General features: G+C 35.7%; 2 protein-coding genes across 4 annotated transcripts in view; one reads left to right on the top strand and one right to left on the bottom strand.

Annotated features, from left to right (window-relative positions):
* The first annotated feature begins 470 nt into the window (after window positions 1-470).
* On the top strand, window positions 471-9,303 carry LOC128873849 (arginine-glutamic acid dipeptide repeats protein-like). The gene is made up of 5 exons (XM_054117774.1): window positions 471-1,206; window positions 4,827-5,084; window positions 7,015-7,359; window positions 7,968-8,048; window positions 8,349-9,303. The coding sequence occupies exons 2-5, from the start codon at window positions 5,010-5,012 to the stop codon at window positions 8,637-8,639; spliced, it is 792 nt and encodes a 263-aa protein (XP_053973749.1). The 5' UTR covers window positions 471-1,206; window positions 4,827-5,009; the 3' UTR covers window positions 8,640-9,303.
* Window positions 9,304-10,772: 1,469 nt separating this feature from the next.
* Window positions 10,773-22,633, bottom strand: part of LOC128873847 (glypican-6) — a 249,098-nt gene continuing 237,237 nt past the window's right edge. For all 3 annotated transcript variants that reach the window (XM_054117768.1, XM_054117769.1, XM_054117771.1), the window contains exons 5-8: window positions 20,479-20,647; window positions 18,921-19,326; window positions 18,674-18,843; window positions 10,773-16,684 (exon numbers count right to left, since the gene is read on the bottom strand). In XM_054117768.1, the coding sequence (XP_053973743.1) occupies window positions 16,329-16,684; window positions 18,674-18,843; window positions 18,921-19,326; window positions 20,479-20,647 (1,101 nt within the window). In that variant the 3' untranslated portion in view covers window positions 10,773-16,328. The remainder of the gene's footprint in view (window positions 16,685-18,673; window positions 18,844-18,920; window positions 19,327-20,478; window positions 20,648-22,633) is intronic.

The raw sequence follows: 22,633 nt of genomic DNA on the forward strand, positions 1-22,633 counted from the left end.
AAACGATCTATGAAAATAAGTAAGAGAAAGAAACAACGCAGAGGAACTTCTCTAAGAAAAATTAAAACCTCTTTGGCTTTATTTCCGATTGTCTAGTCTTTAAGCAATTAGGTGTTCTAAGTTATCAATTCTTGCCCCCTAATTTTAATACATACGTATGTGTAAACCTCTAGTTGAAACATATTCTCGCCAATATGCATATACATTTTTCTTTTTGTACTTTTTGAAGTACCAGTATCTGTATAAATGTAAACAGTAGATATTAAAACCGGCTTCATACATCACATATTGGAATAATAGCAATTAAAAGGTTACTTCCTGAACAATATGATGTAAATTTCAAGTGAGAATTATTATTTCCTTTTTACATTAAGGAGTGGAGTATTCTTCAAAATAAAAGGTAGAGAAAAAAACTGACGAAAATATTCAATCATTGTGAAGAATTCACCATCGTCCAATCGCCAATTTTTTGTTAATACTTTTATATATGCTATCTATACAAATAAGAATATTAGATACTACAAACTGTGCTTCGTGTACCGATTGCATGATATTGACTTCAATTAATCAATTTCAAGAGGGTAAGAAATTAAATTATTATTTTCTTCTCGACATTACTAAAATTCAAAATTCTTCCAAGTTTCTATAGTAGTATTATAAACAAAACAAAAAAAAAAAAATAGACAAATAGGATTGAATCGTCATCGAGCATCTACAGTGTATCCCATAAAATACAAATCAGCAGAAATTGCTCCAAAGAGGAGGAAAAATTAGCATAATCATCTAGCGACCGAAAACGATTAAATAACCATAACGAATCGATAACATGTTCCGTAAGGAAATTTCTGAAAATCCCCCGTCGTTGCGTATCCTCTGGAGCTTATCTTATCTCACGAATTGACACGGTGCCTCTCGCCAGAGCTCTCCGTTGTTCACTTCAGTTTTCTTCTTGGGGCTCATGTGGCTCGACAATTCATTTGTGAAACTATGTTAAATAACCAAAAATTACGACGAAGAGGAAAAAGGAAAGATACATAGTTACATCTCTTCATCGAGGAGAGAGGGATCAGAGATTTGTGCACGTTATTCAGATCGTTCTAACGTCGATAAAACATTTGATTACATTCTGAAGTACGTGACTTCATCTCCCTAGAGCCTTCTCGCTGCAGGATTCTGGTATTATCTGGCGTCCTCCTCCCAAAGAGGGTGAGTGTTTTGCTAAGAAACAATTGCAAGATCCCCTTAAACCTCCTGACGTGGGGAAATGATTGTGATTACTAGACTGCGGATCTTTATGCAAAATAAAATCTTCGCGAACATGCCTACAAAAATTGAACCTAACTAGGAATTTATTTTATTCTGCAAATATTATAACATGAACTTTACTTTCAATCCTTTTTATATTATTGCATATTGTTTGCATTTTGTAGGTTCTTGCACATTCAAATTTCCTATAAATGCATAAAAATCGGCAGTCTAATGATTACTCATCCAATGCGAGCATAATTATTTCAGGAAGAGTATACAGTGGGTGTAGAAAGTATTCGAACACCGATCAATTTCTAAAAAAAACTATGTAAAATTGTAATTTATTAACTTACTTTTTATAAACAATGATGTTCTGCATATTTTCGGAAATCTGTAGAATAGATAGAATTCAAAAAAATAGCTATTTATGTACTGTTGCAAAATTAACAAGAAAAAAATAATTAATCGATAGAAATATTGAAGCAATAAGTATTCGCACAACTGTTTAATTTTTAAAACATCATTAAGAAAAAAAGAAATTTCCATTAATTTCTAAGTATATAATACTTCCTTCGCGGGATAAGCATTAAATTAACTAAATTATTAGTTAGAAGTTAATAAGAAGTGAGATCTTCTTCCATTCTTCTATTAGAGCCTTCTTTAAAAGTACTTTCCTGGAAATTTGAGGTTTTCTAATTCGTACGGAGCAATAAATTAATGTGTTTACATTACAAACTCTACTAAACATGGTTCGTCATAAGAATCGTACAAGAACTTATTGCTTCTATACTTTTACCCACTTTTCGCATCTTTTTGGTAATTTCATAAATTATATTAACTAGTAAATGTTGCTTGGACTATATCTATCTTAGAGATTTCCGAGAATATGTAAATATCATTGATTATAAAAAAACAAGTTAAGACACTACAATTACACAAATTCTACACCCACTGTAGTAATATTTATAATTTTTTGCTGTTAAGCGTGTCTTTTGGAAAGATTATTGGAAAGTTTAGATTCTTTTCGTGGGTATAAATAGAATTACATTTTTTCTATAGTCGTATTTGTATTTGCTTTCTAGAATATTGTTTATGGCGAATATATTTATTTTCTAGAATATTATATGTATATGTTAGTGTGTATTGTTTCAGTAATATTAATTGTATAAATATTAGCTCATAGGAAAGCGAACTATCGTTACCAAAAATAAGATACACTATTGATTTATATTAATATGAGGCTACAGAATATTAATATAAATATTACCTGAGATAATTGTGATGAATATGCTAATACCAAAAAGAACATACAATCTTTATTGGCTTACGAAGGTAATACTACAAAAAACAAATGCGTGCTCCCATTATGAAAATAAATTTACCACTTCTACTGACTTGTAGATTATAAATATCAAAAAGGAAGTGCTCATTTGTAAAATCTATAATTATTGACCTACAGAGGTATCATAACATAAACAAACTACTACAATATTTACTTCCCACCGTATATCACAAAAACGAATGTTTTTATTACTTCTAAGAAATGTGTACATCCACTATCAAATTAAATCTATACTATGTTCCCATTATCAAGCATTTAAACAAGATGTAATCCCATGTCTGTTGTCGAATAATCAGTAACCATGATTAATGATTAACGACTAATCGGAAACGATTATCTATAAAAGATTACAAGCCCACCGATGTACGACTGCAGATTACAAATGTAGTTCCAGCTAATGTATTTTTCTAATGCATATAATTTCCAGATATAATTAATTTTTGTTATTTAAACTTTTTTTACATATAAAGGGACGTTCAAAGAAGAAAATTTCACAGTGTAGATTTAATTTGAATGTATACATACATACAATAGATATAGTAGTCGCAGGGAAAGGATTCGGTCAAAACGGTGGGACGCATAGCTCATCGAATTTTTATCCGATTCGCTTGATTCAACGCTTAAATTGAAGGTAATTAAGTTTATATGCTAATGAACCTCGACTCTGAATGAATTATTATTATAGCATAAAGTTATTGCAAAATAACGGCCGTAATGTATCGTTCATTTTCATGTTTTTTGGCGCCGTTTTTGCAATTAACAATTTTTTTTTGCAAATTGAGGTTCATATGCATTTTACGTATCTACTAAAGAAACAAATTTTCTGATTTTATCTATCAGATGTTTTCCCAGGGCACCACGTATCCCACCGTTTTCACCGAATCCTTTCCTTGCGACTACTATATCTATACAGGGTGTCGCATTATAATCTTTTCACGCGATTATCTCGCAAAATATTCATCATTCGAAAAAAATGTTTAAACGAAACATGCTCTAGCTGAATAGGGACATTCAATGGTGTACACTGTTTTTTTCTAGCTGGAGGCGCCTCCGAGATTTGAAGGTCACCTTTTTTTTTTTAAATGGAAACAACGACTCTAGACGAATTCATTGATCTATATTATGTTGACCTTGAAATGTCATTCAAGGTCATTTCCATGTCTTAAAGTTTTCTTCTTCACTGGACGTCCAGCGTATCATAATGTACGGTGTCAAGAATCCTTCGACGACATCATTTTCACCCGTATCACATTTCTTTACATCAAGCATTATGTGATCCCGATTATGGTGCCAGATTGAGATTTTGTCAATAGTCTCAGCGTAGGATAATGCATGATCCTTTATTTTTCTCCTATGTGCTATTTTCGAATGAAGCAACTTTCAAAAACACAGGAGAAATGAATCGTCACAATTTCTACTATTGGTGTGATGAAAACCCTCACTGGCATCGAGCAATTGAACATCAGCGTCAATGGTCTCTAAATGTTTGGTGTGGCATTATTGGTGGCTATTAAGTGGATCCATATCTTTTTAATGGTACACTAACTGGAGAACAATACAATAATTTTCTTCGTAATGAGTTGCAAATCCTTTTAGAAGACATTACACTGGCCACCAGAAGAAGAAAAGTTTAAGCCATGGAAATGACCTTGAATGGCTTTTCAAGGTCAACATAATATGTTTAGCGCGAACAAAAACTACGTTTCCATTTAAAAAAACAAAGGTGACCTTCAAATCTCGGAGGCACTCCTCCAAGAAAAAAACAGTGTACAGCATTGAATGTCACCCTTCAGATAGAGCATGTTTCGTTTAAACATTTTTTTCGAATGACGAATATTTTGTGAGATAATCGCGTGGAAAGATTATAATGAGACACTCTGTATATGTATGTATGTATACATTTAAATTAAATCTACACTGTCAAATTTTCTTCTTTGGACGTCCCTTTATGTATATGTAAAAAAAGTTTCAGTAACAAAAATTAATTATATCTGGAAATTATATGCATTAGAAAAATACATTAGCTGGACCAGACTCCCCCCTTAATCTGGCAGTTGCGAAGGATGATCGGAATAGTAATCATTCGATTCCGTTATGAATAGCCAATTTGTTAAATTCAATTAGGTCCAACTAGTGGGAGAATTGGAGCAATAGGGGTAATAAACAGGGGTAAGGGAGATTCTTAGGAAGCAGTTTTGGGATGTTATTTACAAGTGGTGGACCTTTCTGGCCATAGGTCCTTTCTTACAGGTAGAGTGGAAAGGGCGCGTGGGGGTGGGGGTGAACTGTGACAAACCCTCCTCTTGAGGGGGTGGTTGTCGCAGATCCTATTAAAGCGGACCCGAAGATTACCTTCATCATTAACGTCTCCAACTCGGAATCGTTACCTTCGAGAAGCAAACGGAAACTTGGCAATTCAATGGGTGTTCATAAAGTTATGGAAAAGAAGAGGCTGGACTGTCCCATGACTTACAAAACCGAAAACACGGACGAGGTATGTAACCCAGACCTACTTCTTCTTCACGTGGCTGTCTTAATCGAGTTTTAATGCTGGAATCTCGGTTAATTATAGGGTGGAACGTATAGAGGAACGTTTCAAATTTGATTGAAGAATTTATGAATAATATCAATTCGAACATCTTCTCGTGATTCTTTGTTTGTTTCTTTGTTATCGTCCATGAATAATGGAAATTAAATATATTTCTCAAATAACTAAACAAATTCTATCTCGATTGGACTAATTGTAATACGAATTATAGGAAAGTAATATTCTTCGCGAGCATAGTTGCAAAGGGAGGAGTTAAAATTTATATCGAAATTAGAAAGCAGAGGAAATGGAAGAAACTTTTTCCATGCTTCTATTTATTCACATTAAAATCTTCATTTACAGAATATTTTTATAAATTATATTACTTGTAAAATTCACTTACGAACCGCGATCTTTATGAACATTTTACTGCCTCTGCAGTCTTCCTCGAAAAATGAAAATTACAATGGGTGTAGAATGTATTCGTACATCGATGAATTTCCCAAAAAACTTTTGTGTGAAATTGTAGTTTCTTAACTTATTTTTTTATAATCAATGATATTCTACATATTCTCGGAAGTCTCTAAGATAGATATAGTCCAAACAACATTTACTAGTTAATATAATTTGTGAAATTACCAAAAAGATGCGAAAAGTGGGTAAAAGTATAGAAGCAATAAGTATTTGTACGATTCTTATGACGAACCATTTTTAGTAGAGTTTGTAACGTAAACACATTAATTTATTGCTCCGTACGGATTAGGTTGTCTCAAAAGTTTCTTTCGTAATTTGCACTGAATTATTTTGTGTTTATATAAATAGACAATCTAATTTCTTAGATGTTGATGTTGTAACAGTAATGGAGCAAAATGAATTGTACACAATTCAATAATGTAGCATTAGACATAAAATATTGTGTATGTATTACTTATTAATGAAATGGAAGAAACTTTTGGGATAACCTAATACTTTTAAGAAAGGTTCTAATAGAGGAATGGAAAAAAGATTTCACTTCGAATAACTAATAATTTAGTTAATTTAATGCTTGGAAAAGTTACAATAATTATAATATCAACAAGAAATCTCACGAAGGAAGTACATTTAATACTAGACAATACTATATAATACTAAGTTAGAAAATATTAGACCCCTTTACTTCAAATCTTGTACAATAATAGTAATAATAAGTATATATAATATAAGTACATAACGTATAAATCAATGTAAATTTCTTTTTCTTTTTTAATCAAGTTTTAAAAATTAAACAGTCGTGCGAATACTTATTGCTTCAACATTTCTATCGATTAATTATTTTTTTCTTGTTAATTTCGCAACTTACATAAATAGCTATTTTTTTTTGTAATCTATCTATTCTAGAGATTTCCGAGAATATGTAGAATGCCATTGTTTACAAAAAATAAGTTAATAAATTACAATTTTGCACAGTTTTTTTGGAAATTGATCAGTGTACGAATTACATTCTACACCCATTGTAATTTTCATTTTTCGAGGAAGACTGCAGAGGCAGTAAAATGTTCATAAAGATCGCGGTTCGTAAGTGAATTTTACAAGTAATATAATTTATAAAAATATTCTGTAAATGAAGATTTTAATGTGAATAAATAGAAGCATGGAAAAAGTTTCTTCCACTTCCTCTGCTTTCTAATTTCGATATAAATTTTAACTCCTCCCTTTGCAACTATGCTCGCGAAGAATATTACTTTCCTATAACTCTTATTACAATTCGTCCAATCTAAATAAATAAATATGGGGAGTTACAGTAAAACGATTCTTTAAATTGGGAACCACCCGACATTAAATTCTTCGCGAACATTATTGCAAGGGGAACAGAAGGCTAATCTTGAATAGCTACTAATTTCCTTTGTTTGATTTTCAGGGCTACCTGGAGGCCGCCGCCGAGATCCCAGAGTGTCGAGAGTCGATCAATCTGGACACCGACTACAGAGATTTCCCAGAGGAGAAAATTTGGAGTCCTAGCGACGAGGTGAACCAATGGATTCCGTTCTACGTCTTCATGGCTCGCTCCGTTCTGACGTTCGTTCAAGAGAATCTCGGTATACCCAATCGGGAGGCCATGGAGAATTCCTGCACGGGTTACGCGGAACAATATATCACAGATATTCTCCACGACTCCGAATATATGCCGGAAGTCGCCCTGAAGACCCTCCTCACGAAAGAATTACCTCGCAGGCTGTTCTCAAGATGGACCAGCGACGAAACGGTGAGTTTCACACTTAAATTTCTCCAGATAAAATAAATCTAAACGCTTTCTGGAATCTGTAAAATTTCTAAAACAGATTTGAGGAGCCTTTCTCATGTCTCCATAATGTTAGTTGCCAATATGGTTTCTTGCAAGGGGTGATCTAGGTCTAGAGAGCACTGTGAGCTTCTTTGTTAATTAAAGCTAGAAAATATTAGACCCCTTTACTTCAAGTCTTGTACAATAATAGTAATAATAATAATTTAAGGAGCTTTTCTCATGTCTGAATAATGTGAGTTGCCAATATGGTTTCTTGCAAGGGATGATCTAGGTTTAGAGAGCACTGTTACCTTCTTTGTTAATTAAAGCTAGAAAGTATTAGACCCCTTTACTTCGAATCTTATACATTAATGGTAATAATAATAATAATTTAAGGCGCTTTTCTCATGTCTCAATAATGTTAGTTGCCAAGATGGCTTCTTGCAAGGGGTGATTTAGGTCTAGAGAGCTTAGTTTCTTTGTTAATTAAAACCAAAAAGTATCAGATCTATCTACTTCAAATTTTATACAATAATATGATTTATGTATTTCTACAGTGCATTAATATGTAATGGTACTTTGTGCTTCAGGAACTCTTCATTCAGGGGATTGTCAGGCATGGAAAGAATTTTGCGAATATACAGAGAGATCTACTGCCTCGGAGGGACATGGTACGTTTCTAAATTACAATTATTTTTCATATATTTTTCTTTCTCTAATTCCTTCAATAGCCTATCAAATAGTAAATCGGTATATTACTAAAATCTTAAACACCATTAACTGCAATTCCTTTTATTCTTCTTTTATAATTTACATTTCACTCTACCAATTCAAATTGATCATTACACAACCATCATTGCGAACCTCTTGCAATGCTTCAAGTTTATTCACAATTCCATTTTAGCCTTTCATGTTGCTCTTATTGTTCTGTCTTTTTCTTTATTGTACCTTCCTATTGTTAAATTTCACAGAAGGACATCGTAGACTTTTACTACTCGTGGAAATGGTCGGATTCTGGAAAGGAACTGAGAGTCTGTCGTCGCCAACGTCGTCCAAGAATGACGCACAACTTTCCGTCAATCAGTTGTATATTTGGGGAGCTGTCGTCCCCGAAAATTGTAACACGCAGCGTGACAGCCGCTGCTAGGATCCTTTCCCTTCCGAAGAGTAACCAAAGTCAGTTGCTGGTCGTCGCAAGAACCACTAAAAGGACGACCCTAGTCGCGAAGAGGAAGCGAAAGAGCTCGGCAGCGACTCGATGATGGTACTCGTATCTTGACTGATAAGCAGAATCCACTACCACTGATGGGCAGAATTCTTATCTAGATAAACATTTCAAATGACGAGTGACAGATAAACTATTTATCCGCGACTCGTTGAGTAGAAAGTTTAATTTAAATTATAGAGTGGAATATTTCACAATGTACAAATTATAATTTAATTGTTCTCCTCGCGAAGGAGTGGGGAGTGCTGAAAAGCTATGCATAAAAATCCTAGAATTGTTTAAGACTGTAAAATAATGATAGCGTCGGATTCAGTAATTAAATTATAAGTCGAATTTTTGTAATTGCCACCATGTTTGTAGATATAATTGTAAGTATTGTATGTAATTGATTAAGTATAATCTTAAGACACGAAGTATGGACAATGCTCTCGAACCACGTGCTTTCGGTAAAAACATCTAATATTTCTTTTATTATTCACCACTAAGGCACTAAGCTGCCTTGAAAATACTCTCAATGTTCTAGACGTCTTTACCTAAAAAACTCCATTTTTTCGAAAATTAAGTCGAGTTGCTACTTATGACTTTACACGTGTCATTTTTTGGTAGAACGGAACAATCCTGCAAAATCTCATTTAAGGTGGTTCTTTCCCAATTGTAATAGTTAAACCAAATCTCAAATACAGAAGGTATTAATAATGATATATTGTCTAAAATATAATTCTTAAATTATTATTTGATTATGATTTTTAACAAAAAAAAAATGTAGGAATTGATACAATTACAGTCGCAAATAGTTTTTTAAGTATTATTTTATCTAACATAATTGTTGTGAAATCGAGCACGGGGCAATTTTGTGACGGGACAATAGAAATAACAAAAAGATTAGTAAAGACTATTCCATAACAGGGCACCCCTGCGCCTACGAGATGACAACCAAAACGACAAACCGGCTAGTATTGGTTGCCGCATAACAGGGGCCCCTCTGCGCCTACGAGATGGCAACTGAAACGACGAACCGGCTAGCATAGGTTGCCGCATGAAAGGGGTACCTCTGCGGCTACGAGATGATAACCGATCCGACAAGCAGACTACTATCGGTTGCCGTATACTAGGGGCATCCGTACATAAAAATAAAAGAAATGCGTGCAAATACATACCCATAAGTGAAAAGATGTACTAGTTATAAGTAAGCAGTAGTGAAATAACTTGTTATTATATAGTAACTTTAATAAACAATCAAACAAACAAACAAACGTGTCAGATTTTATTCGTGCTCCCTCCTCGCACATCATGTTCTCCTGATACCAAAATGTAAAATTCGAGCCAGAATTTCATACCTACCAAAGATTTCTCGTGCCGCCACCTCTTCGCATATCATGTTATCCTGATATCAGGAGTAAAATTCGGGCCAGAATTTGATACGTTCCAAAGATTCCTCGTGCCACCTCTTCGCATATCATGTTATCCTGATACCAGGAGTAAAATTCAAACCAGAATTTGACACCTACCAAAGATTCCTCATCCCACCTCCTCACATATCATGCTCTCCTGATACCAAAATGTGAAACTCGGAAGTTAGAACGGTGGAAGTAATGCAGACCTGAACTCGATGAAGTTTCATCCTAACAAATTGATCATACTTTGACTTTTGATTTATTGTATTCACGAAGTTGAACTATATATCGGAATAGCTGGAATGATAAACGTGATGAGAACATCCATATCGTCAACCCCAAAGGGCTGAAGGCGTAGAGGTACTCGCTGTTGTTTAAGATCGAGCACAGACTGCGACGAACAAAAGCTTTGCAACGGGGCGGCTGCCTTTGTCCCAGCTGTTTGTCGAGCGTGGAGAAAGGTAAGCGAGCTTTTCCATTCAACAGAAGACAGTGCATGGTTCATGAAGGCTGGTATGCCTGGTAAGTACCTGTCTCTGTTGCACGGACCTGAACAAAGTTATATCCTCTATTGTATGTGTTACTGTATTCTCTTTGCTAGTTCTCTGGCAGATGGACTTTAAGCAAACGATATCTTATCACAATATACGCGGTGTCTAGTTTGAAACAAGCTAACCATTTCTTATTGTCTAACTTTTGTATCACTTAATCAATGAATACTATAAATAGCCAGAAATAATTTGTTTTTAAAAAGATGAAATGATTTCAATGCGATAGCGGGTTAAATTGAATTCTCCATTTGTTCTCAGAAGGACATAATAGATTCTTGCTACAGTTGTAAGTGGATCGGGCTTAGAGGATTGTAAAATGTAAATGTAAATGAAAAAAAATGATCAACTTTCAATTAAACACACAACACTCTCGCAGTTAATGTTAATGTTAGTAACTTCTGCGTAATTTTACATATATGTGTATATAAACTTTTATTCCTAGTCTTCTTCGCGCTGGGGCACTTTGTTAATCCTTTTCTTCAAACTTCTGCGCACTTCTTCTATCGTTTATATTTCACCTGCTCTTTTTAAATCCACTCGTTACGAGGAGTAAACGAAAAATAACGCGCCACAAGTCGATTCGATTGATTACTTACAGGGAACTAGTCTATTATTAATTATAAAAAAGAAATATTATATAATCTATCAAACGATCTTGTCTCAAAATCATTTTCACAGATGGGCATTTATGCTCTTTAATGTTTCATAGTCAGGAATAATAAATAATAAATAATGATTAGATAGAAATTGGCTCAATAAAAATAGTTATACAGTGGGCGTAGAATGTATTCGTACACCGATCAATTTACAAAAAACTTTTTGTGTGAAATTGTAGTTTCTTAACTTTTTTTTATAATCAATGATATTTTACGTATTCTCAGAAATCTCTAAGATAGACATAGTCCAAGTAACATGTATTAGTTAATATAATTTGTGAAATTAACAAAAAAAAAATGCAAAAAGTGGGTAAAAGTATAGAAGCAATTTGTACAAAAGTATTTGTACGATTCTTATGACGAACCATTTACAGTAGAGTTTGTAACGTAAACACATTAGTTTATTGCTCCGTACGAATTAGAAAACATCAAATTTCCAATAAAGTACTTTTAAACAGTTTTCCGAATACTTATTGCTTCAACATTTCTATCGATTAATTGTTTTTTTCTTGTTAATTAAATAAAACTTTTTTTAGAGTAAGAACCTTTTTTGCTCGAATAGAGGAATGGAAGAAGATCCCACTTCGAATAACTAATAATTTAGTTAATTTAATGCTTAAAAGAGTTGCAATGATTATAACATCAAAAGGAAATCCCACGAAGGAAGTATTATATAGTTATAAATTAATGTAAATTTCTTTTTTTCTTAATGAAGTTTTAAAAATTAAACAGTTGTGCCATTACTTATTGCTTCAATATTTCTATCGAATAATTGTTTTTTTCCTGTTAATTTCGCAATTTACATAAGTACCTATTTTTTGGGTACTCTATTCTAAAGATTTCCGACAAATATGTAGAATGTCATTGTTTATAAAAAGTAAGTTAATAAATTACAATTTTACATAGTTCTTTTTGAAAATTGACCGGCGTACAAATACTTTTTACACCCACTGTATGTCTTTCTTCTAACTCAAACTGTTGTTAATCTTTCATTTATTTGAGACTTTCCTCCAGATGCCCATCTCTGTTTACAGCTATTGATCATTGCCAACAGTCGTACCGACAGAGTCAAGAATCAATTGTGTAACAACGTTACAATTTCGTCAACTCTTGTGGCCCAAAGGACGATCAACATTAACGAAAACTCGCGTTATAGCGTTCAGCAATAAATTCCGTCGATTTCACGAGGTTGTTAAGACACAGTGTTTCTTTCTGACGCGTTTAAATGCTTTCGCAGTTTATAAAACCCTGTTCCCTATCGCCATATTCCTCACGTGTTACTCTTTCAGGGGTCTTTTCGCTTCAGAGGCGCCAAAAAATAGGACTAATTGAATTTTTCAATACTTATTTTGGTTGAGCAAGTATGCATATTATATTCATGTACCAGTCGACAGCGCATATTCCTTGCGCATCATCACCTGTGCAGGTCAGCAGCTGATTTATCGTTTCCTCCTTTGGTGGTGCTAGTAGAAAGGATAATACCGAACCTAACTAAAATTGTAAAGATAAAAGTAAGAGACATTTTACCTTCAGAAACGTCGAAGAATAGCAGTGATTTTTGTTCCCGAAAATTGACGTTCTTTGTGTAGATAGTCTTCTTAATATTTTTCTAATTCAATACAAAAGTTAACACTTGTAAAGTTATCGTTGAGTGTCCAAATGTCCGAGTGTCTCGTATAGAGAATAGTAGGAGGATAAATATATTTTCATAATAATAACATTTGGGCCCCTCTCAAAGTACATAATTCAGGCCCCGATAAGTTTAGATCCGCCCACTGTCACTGTACATCGATTTTTCTAGTTATAAAGATGCCAAAATCTTATTAAGTTATTAACAAAATTAAGTGCCAAATTTGTGGAAGGTCTGACGTACACATATAGTATTTCTAAAAAAAAAATGTGCAAATATGACCCATTTCTTGAAGCGCTGAAGCGAGAAGACCCCTTAACTGGTTGAACGCCTTGACGGACGTCTTTTACCTTCAGAGTGGAATCTATTGACCGCCAATCCTGCAAGCACATCTGACGTCATCAGAGCGTTCAACCCATTAAAAGTGCTGTTCTCGTTCAACAAAGATTCACCAAAGACAACGAGTTTCGCACAGAGATGGTCAAAATTTTACTCGAATAATAAATGACAATGACGCTTATGAACAATCTATACATGTAAGTCCATTAAATGAAAAACAGGCTTCTCACAATTAAAATTCCATTTCTCAATCAATAAATTACGAATAAAAAATTACGTACTTTTTATTTGTTATTCCAATTTTTGATCTAAGTACGAATTTTGCCCATCTCTGATCCCCCTTTTACGTCTACGGCAGCATATCTCGAACGCAACGTACAATTTTTATATTAATTTCACTTTATAATAATAATAATATATATATAATAATATAATTACAAATAATTAATTATTCGCAATATTTATTTGAATATTTCACTAGATTTGTAGAATGTCTCTGTTTCGCCCGCGTTTAGGCTCGACGTCGCCCCGGGTGTGAAGGCGCCTATTCTTTTTTCACGATTTTTTCCTTTTTTTAGTGTTTTTTTTTTTTTAATATTTTATCACAGGAGCCCATTTTCGACCACGTTCCGGCGCCGCGCTTTGACACACTGTCACTGGAACGACGCAGTAGAGTGGCGAACGATGAAGGTATACGTCTTGTGTTTCTGGATGAATGTAACAAACGTTTAGTGCAACACAGGCAGGTGATAATTTAGGAAAATACTAAAGTTAAACTTCTACTGCTGTGCGAATGAAAAGATAATTATGAGACGGTGTCTACACACGTTAAAGCAAGGATGTAATTATTCATACATTGGTTAATAAATTTCATATATCTTCTATCGCACGTCCACTCCTCTTATTTACATCTCACTGTACGATCAATCTTTCACAAACTTCCTTAACACGTTGACAGCCCAAACGATTTTATACAAATTTCCCCCGATGTGCATCCCAAGATTTTCCATAATTTCATATCAATTAGAATTCCTATGAATTAAAAACCGAGACATCATTCGTGTACGATTAACGTGGCTCCTTACGACCCTAACCCTTTGCACTCTACTGGCACCGCTACGTGGTAGTATTACGTACCACAACTCAGGTCAAGTTTCATTTATGTCAATGCAAACCAAATAAACATAATCAATAAATAAAATTTACCTTACAAGCGTTTACAAATTTCCACGAGGAAACGAACGATTTTAATTTCCAGAAGGCACCGTAAAATTTCCTTGAAGTCGCTCGTATTAAAAAAAGATCTCGAAGCGCAAAGGGTTACAATTTAAATATCATTCGTGAGCCAGAGGTAGACAGAATTTTATTTGACTGAATTGAGCTTTCATTCCATCAATATGAGATATAATGTCGTTTTGCAATCCAAAGTTGAATTTTTATTTAAAATCGTTTCATCTTTAAATTTATATTTAAATAAAAATTCTGTCCACCCCTGTCGTGAACGATTGTCGTGGCAGTCGATGTGCTAAACGCCACCGATCGACAAGACGGTTCTACGAATAAAAATAAGGAATATCGTTAAGTTTTTTGTACAAGTAAAAAATAAACGTAATTTTACTCGTTATCCCGTGTAATCGGGATCCCTACTACGTCCTACTAAATTCTTTCTTCTCCGCTCTTTTGACCAGTCGCAACTTGTGAGTTACGAGTCGCGACTGGTCGATCGAACCTTTTCCCTTCTAGCCATAAATCTTTCAAACGTTCAGTGTTTAGGGAAGCAGCTGGAAAGGAAATACGACGCTCGATAATCAGTCCTTGTGCCTCTTGTATACTCTGTTCTGTCTTTACGTATATTCGATGCCCTCGAGACCCTCGTCTAGTACTCGCTTCACCTACGCCACTGCAAATACCCTAGTCATTTCCCAACACCTAAAGAGAACTCGAGCAATGGATACCCTACACACGCGTTAGTTACAATAGAATTGATCGATTTCATTCAATGTTGAAAAAAATGTTCTTGAGGATAGCTTTGACTGCTAAGCAATCGAGTATAATGTCATCATCATAGGAAAAACTCTTGTAAAATATTAGTATGGTTGAGAATAATTGAACTCTTGTCCAGTTTTACTTTGAAGTCCATTGACGAATTTAATTTCCAAGAAGTTGGATTATTCATAACCATACTCATACTTTTGTAAATAACCCAGCATTTATGGAAAGAAATGTTATAGAATTTGTGCCATGATGTTCATTCGTGATGATTCTTAACTTCTTTAAGATCATAGCGTAGTCTAAATAAAGACTCTTGGTCTTATTAGGGTTATGGCACAATTTAGAGAGAAAGAACCTGGCACAAATCTCAATTCCAAATAATTACAGTAACAAATATTCATGGATGTATCGATGATCAAGAAATAAATCTGCTTTTGATAGGTAGAATAAAATGTGTACAATGAAATCTCCTTCCAAGTTTAACCTAAATACACACGATAGTAGGTTACAGGTCCCTGTGATTGTATGTAAAATATTGAGCACAACTCGATAATATTGGAGATATAAATTACCAAAGAAACACATCTTGGAGCTACGCAGTATATTACTGAAGCAGTCTACTTGTATAAACTTATGGTGGTCCTCAACTTAAATTACCTATACAACTCCAAGACTACCAAATTAAGCCACTCAATATTCGACATACTCTGGCAAATTGCATCCAATTCTGACGTGGTAAGCAGTGACCCAGGGAAGCTGGGAACGTCTCGAATCCTAACAATCCTAGCCGACCATGCCACTCGTCCTGAAGGCACGCTCGTCAGTCGTGAAACGTTCTCGAAAATCGGTTCCCCGATTGGCTAGCGATGAGAGTCCCAGTCTTCTCGCCACCCCAGGACAGACTGTACAGTCCCTGGGCGGTTAAGGTCGATTCTCGTTGGCCTGTGGCCGACGAATGGCTCTGGCCAACAGAGCGTTCTCCGTGGAACGTCTTCAGGAACGCGTATCCGGTTACCCTTTGGGAGAAACACGCGTCGTCGAACCGTGATCAATGTCTTCTCAACTGGTCGCCAACGGGGAATCCTCCATGCGACCACGTCGAGGACGCGAACGGTCGGAAGGAATTATTTACATCGTAGCAAGTTGTTCTGAGAAACCACATGATCACAGCCACTCGGTGAGGCAGCCACCGAACCACATAACCACGATGGGAACTAGGTACGTCGTCAGAGCTTGCGACAGGGACATCTTCTGTCTGCTCGCGCCGCTGTCCACGGTGGACGTCCCGTTGCTCTTGTTGTTGTTGTTGTTGTTGCTGACAGTGTTCGGGACGTTGTCGACCCGTGGAGGTACAACCTCCCGGTTAACATCTGGCCGTGACTGCTTCGGCGTCTCCGTCGGCGAGGACTTTGGCTCGTAGCCTGAACCTTCCTTGAAACCATCCTCATCGTCGGTTAGCGGACTCTCCTCGTCCGTACTACCGCCAGATCCACTTCCTGAACCGGTCCAGTCCGTCTCCTCTGCAATTCAGAACACGTTGATTCGATTAAGACGATGAAAGACAATGCTAAAGTAGTTGAACGTGGGACAATGGCCTCAAAACGTGGCTGAAATGTCTGATAGTCGGGCTCTTAAAAATAAAGCTTATCAGGTTCGGTACAGGGAAAACTTGGTAGTAATATTTATTATTAGGTAGCTTCATTTTTACACTGATTAAGTATAATATATCATTGGATGGATGTTTAAAGTAGGAAGGATTTGGAAGGTTGTGCTACATTGTTGCCAAGAACAAACAGGAATTCTCCCCATTCTTACGTTATCTATCCTATCTCTTAGTGATACTCCTAGTTTCTTCTAAACATAGCAGGTTCCACCTAAATGTGACCAGTATGCAATCTCAAATTCTATTTTCGCCATTGTATATAAATTTTATGTCATGTATGTCTTTCCTCCAATTCCTATTTATATAATTTTATATCCATATTTTTCCCCTTTTCTCTTTCTTGCAAAATGAGACCATATCCATTCAAGACGTTGCTCAAGAGAACTCAAACAGAACTAGGAATACTCTTGCGACATTTCCTCCGCGAGATAAGATAAAGATCTCGCTACATCAGTCTGATAATTTAGTATCCGTGTCACGTTGCCACGTTACATTATTAGCGTCATAAATAGCTCTCCTTTGAAATTGGAATACACCGAGGCGAATGATAATGGTGGAACGTCTGCGGCAGATGTCTACCTAGACCGTTCTTTTATTTTCTACAAAACGCAACCGGCGACGGAATTTCGCGTAAACAGCGCCAGATGGGAGCTGTACATCCACTTCTACCAGACAGAAACATGAAGTATTCGTACAAAACAAATTAGCTTTTGTCGGAGGATCGGAAACGGCTGATCGTTAATTGCTCATGCGATAAATGCTCGCAATTACGGTAGACGTGAAAGATGCATTGAGTTTGTTCTGCAAACTGGCGTTTCCATTTAATCAACTCATTATCCGGTTTCGATTAGCTATCCCCGTGCACGAACCAAGTATACATTGTTACTGATTACACGATTGGGGCCACTATCCTATTGTCTATACTATACGTTTTAACTAAATACCGTGCGGGGCGCGTTCGCTGGATCAGTGTTTACTTTAATCGGGAGCGTTCAGTCGGAAAATACATTTCTATGTAAACTTTCTGCATAGAATCTTAACCCTAGCAAAACTAACACCCGGGGGTTATATTGATTTCATTAAGTTAAAGTAAATGATTATTAGGGGGACCGGAAAGTAATGTCGTTTCTTTTACATTAAATTCTAACATATAAATTTATAACAAGTTTTTACTTTTAATCAATTATGTTTGCACTCTTTACCAACAACCTTGTGCTATCTAGTGTGCAAATTTTCAAACTCAGACCGATAAAAATCAATTGGTACACAATGTCCTGATAAATGATAAACAAGTATTGACATCTGCAGAAACGACATTACTTTCTGGTCCCCCTAATATGATAACCCATTGTATGTAATCACTAGACTGCGGATCTTTATGCATTTATAAGAAATTTGAATGTACAAGAACCTATAAAATTCAAACAATATGCAAGAATATAAAAAAGATTGAAAGTAAAGTTAATGTTATAATATTTGCAGAATAAAAGAAATTCCTATTTAGGTTCAATTCTTGTAGGCACATTCGCGAAGATTTTATTTTCCATAAAGATCCGCAGTCTAGACTAATCACAAAATGTTAATCAAGTAGATTTCACTGGAGAACAAATGGTTCTGTGTTTACAGTATTTTCTTCAACTACTTATTTTTGAAAGAGGTTTTACTAAGTGTAAATAAGGCCCTCTCCTAATTTTTAAAACGAAGGTTCAGTCTTTTTAAAAAGAATTATTTAAACGCTTCGTGATAAATTTAGTCTCTACGACTAGTGGCGTCAACAGTTCACCTGCTCGCTACGCACTGAAGCAATACTCTGCTCTATACTATACGTTCTTCTCAACTAACGTACCTGTGTCTATCCAATCAACGTCCTGTCCATTAAACGCGGATTTCAGTCTGTTCGTGATGGTCGTCAGCGCATAAATCTGATCCTTCACGATAGTTGGCCTTGGCCCCGTGCTCCGTACCTCAGGATTCAGTATCTGAGTCTCCCCACTAGGTGATACAGGGTATATGTACCTGCAAACAAGCAACAATTTGCATTAACCGTGAACAATCATTAAGTTCAGCTACTAACAAAGGAACCTTATACTCACTTGTCCACATGAGTGCCGTTCCAACACTCCTTCGTGTTACTGGGTGGCACCACCAGGCCGTCGTTGCAGAGCTTATAGGGCAGATAGATCCAAAACTGACGGGAATCCCTGACCCTCTGTCGTATCTCTTTCACGAGGTTGTCTAGAATCGCAGCAGTCGAGGCACGGTCCTCCGTCGGCGTCTCCTGATCAAAGTTCAACGACTCGAGCTTCAGCTCCCTATTGTCCCTGCGTCTACGTCTACCCAGGACAGGCCTACCACAACCGGTGAACACCCTCTGGGACACATCGTGGCTGTTCTCCTGGAAGTTCATTATCGCCTCAGATATCTTCAGGTTGATGGGTCGCACCAGCATCTCGATGTTGAAGGGACCCAACAGTCTATCCGCCACCTTGTCTACAGCCTCTGCAATTGAAAGACAATTGTTGAGAAATTAATGGTCAGCGCAAAGGGAATAGAGGATTTAGCTTCAGGGGAAGAGATAATGGTGCGGAGGGCTTGTGGCGTCTATAAAGGGGACTGGAGGACTTTATTGCTGCCTTTTGGAGATATGGGGTACGATTTTTGGGGTACAATTTTATATTATTAATTATATTATATTTACAAGTTTCCCACGTGTCTAATTTATTCGCCACCCTCGATTATCCCAAATCCTACATATATAGCCAATCCCATAAGTATTCGTACCCTCTATGACTATTGTCAAATGATAGTAAGTTATAAGTCAAATGATACGTTTGATATTAAGTATATACATGTGTAAAGGTTATTCGTGTATATAATTAAATTGTGTGGAAACATCAAGCCTATCATTTGATTCAGACCTCCATAGACACAGAGGGAGTGATTGTATTTCATAGTCCCGTGGTGTACCAAATTCGACCATCATAATTATCAATCACAATTATCAATTATCAATATGCAAAGCACACGTAGAGAATTTAAAAATAGTAGCTTACTAAACATTTTTGACATTGTGTATCTCAGAAACGATTGACTTTTCGACCTATGTTTACTAAAGCATTTTTACTCGGTACAGTGTGTCCAATATACCATATAAATATTGTTGAAGCGGACTGGAGGACTTTATTGCTGCCTTTTAGAGATATGGGATACGATTTTTGGAACTTATCTAGGCACTCTAGAATAAAGAAGGTTTTAGATACTCGAAAATCTTTTAATTAAATATTCCCTACTTCTGATCGATAAGTGTCGTGCTGCATCGACTTCGCGACACTTATCGACGACTCGCCGTATCTTGGAAAATACTAGGTTTAGGATACATGTACATTAACAATTTTTCCCTCAGAATTCAAAGCTCTATCCATCTCCGTCAAGCAAAATTACCTGTCGAAGGTTTTGATCGAATTATCCAGGCTTTAAGGAATACTGAGTTTCAAGGAACTCTTCTATCAATTCTATGGGGTCCATTTTTAAACCTAACGGGGTTTTTCTCACGCAATAAATAAAACGAAGAGCGTGTATCGACGCTAGCGATCATACCGTGTCGCTCCAGACCGTAATTACAAGGAGAACAATGGACAGAAAATTACTCACCGACGAAGTGATTCCATTCAGCGTCCAGAGCCGCATGCTGGGCCAAGCAACCCTTTATCACGTTGGTACACATGTCGGCGCACGCCAGCACGTTGCCAGTTATCCCGCTGCAGGAAGGACAGACTGTCATCCTGGTAAGTGCAGCTGCACAGTCCACGGACGGTTTCAGCTGCCAAAACAAAACGATTTATGAATTGTACTGCCGTCTACTCTACTTCCACTCTTCGAGCTCCATTGGAGCCATGAGCGTAGGTTGCGTTGTAGCGAATTGGGCACAGATTGGGAGTCCTAGCGAATTAGAAACCAACTTTGGGGAGAGGAAACATACCAACAGGTGCAAGTGAGATCTTTACTGAGGCTGTACCTACGGACGGTGGGCTTGTGATGAAAGTATTGGGCTGTCTGGAAAGTCCATGCCGATTTTTAGTAGGCGGTACAGGTATGAATATGTCGGAATGGTTGAAAACAAAGAACATGTATACACTCCTTAACACGTTGACTGCCAGATTGATACTCTTGAAAATTTCTACTGCGACTAAGTTTTGTTTCTAGACTATTAGAAGCTACATAATCAAACATTTATTGTGGTACCTATTTTTATAACTTCGTTGAAGTTTAAGGGCTTCATTCAAATTTATTTTCTTTGTTACTGAACATTCAAAATTAATTTTGTTTGTTCTTCAGTGAAAACCACTGTCACCCATATGTGGGTGACACGGCGATCAACGTGTTAAAAGGTGCAAAGGTTGTGGAACAAAATGGTACATATATAATTCAATAAATATGCATCAATATTCAAATATGCCTTTGAATTTTTCTTCAAAATACGCATGAACTTTCCATACATCCCAATATTTGTGAGGTTCTTTTGTTTTATTGTATTAGGGAAACCAGAAAGTAATGTCGTTTCTTTTACATTAAATTCTAACAAATAAATTCATAACAAGTTTTTATTTTTAATCAATTATGTTCGCACTCTTTACCAACAACCTTTTCCTATCTAGTGTGCAAATTTTCAAACTCAGACCGATAAAAATCAATTGGTACACAATGACCTGATAAATGATAAACAAGTATTGACATCTGCAGAAACGACATTACTTTCTGGCCCCCTAATATTTAAATAAGTTTAAAGAATATGTGGAGTTAATGTGTAACTTAATTTAAATTGAATAGAAAATTTGTAAATATTAACCCTTTGCAATCGAGAGGTGACTCTCAGTCACCATTAGGTTTCACGCAGCAAATCTACAATACCTAAAGTTTCTTTAGGTTTAATTTCTTTGGAGCTCGATGTGTCAATAAAATGATTGTCGGTGAGGTAAAGGTGACCTTATTCTGAAATCTAGATAGCTTAGAATTCATGGCAATAGAATGCTAAGAAAGCATCTCGAATTGCTGGTGGATACCAGAAAAAAGGCCTCGAGTGCAAAGGGTTAATATTCTTTGTATGGGAACAGATTTAATACACAGGGTGTTTCGTTTAAATTATTAGGGGGGCCAGAAAGTAATGTCGTTTCTGCAGATGTCAATACTTGTTTATCATTTATCAGGTCATTGTGTACCAATTGATTTTTATCGATCTGAGTTTGAAAATTTACACACTAGACAGCCAAAGGTTGTTAGTAAAGAGTGCGAACATAATTGATTAAAAATAAAAACTTGTTATGAATTTATTTGTTAGAATTTAATGTAAAAGAAACGACGTTACTTTCTGGTCTCCCTAATACAATAAAAGAGCTTGTATTATACCGAATACCTTATAAAATTAAAACAACTACCATATCAAAGCGAGACAGTATATTTGTACGTTAGAATCAACTTATACATCGACATATACATAAAGATTGCTTTGGTTTGTGTGCATTCGTTTGGAGCAAAAAAAGTAATTTATTTAAAATTCGTCCCTCAAGAAGTTAACAAAATTAATTTGTTTACTACATCTTCTCCACTACTTCTCCACTTCATTTACGGGAAAATTATTTGATGTGTATAATTTGTCCATTTTAATCAAATAATTTATTGTAAAAACAGTTTTTTGATAGATTCATTCTTTCGTGATATATTTAACCATTTTAATGAAAAAGAAACACTCTGTATATTAAAAAAATTGTTTCAGGGTGTCGAAAGATTGTCGATCTTTGAGAAATATTGG

This window comes from Hylaeus volcanicus, chromosome 3, assembly GCF_026283585.1.
Source record: "Hylaeus volcanicus isolate JK05 chromosome 3, UHH_iyHylVolc1.0_haploid, whole genome shotgun sequence".
NCBI classification, from domain to species: Eukaryota; Metazoa; Arthropoda; class Insecta; order Hymenoptera; family Colletidae; genus Hylaeus; species Hylaeus volcanicus.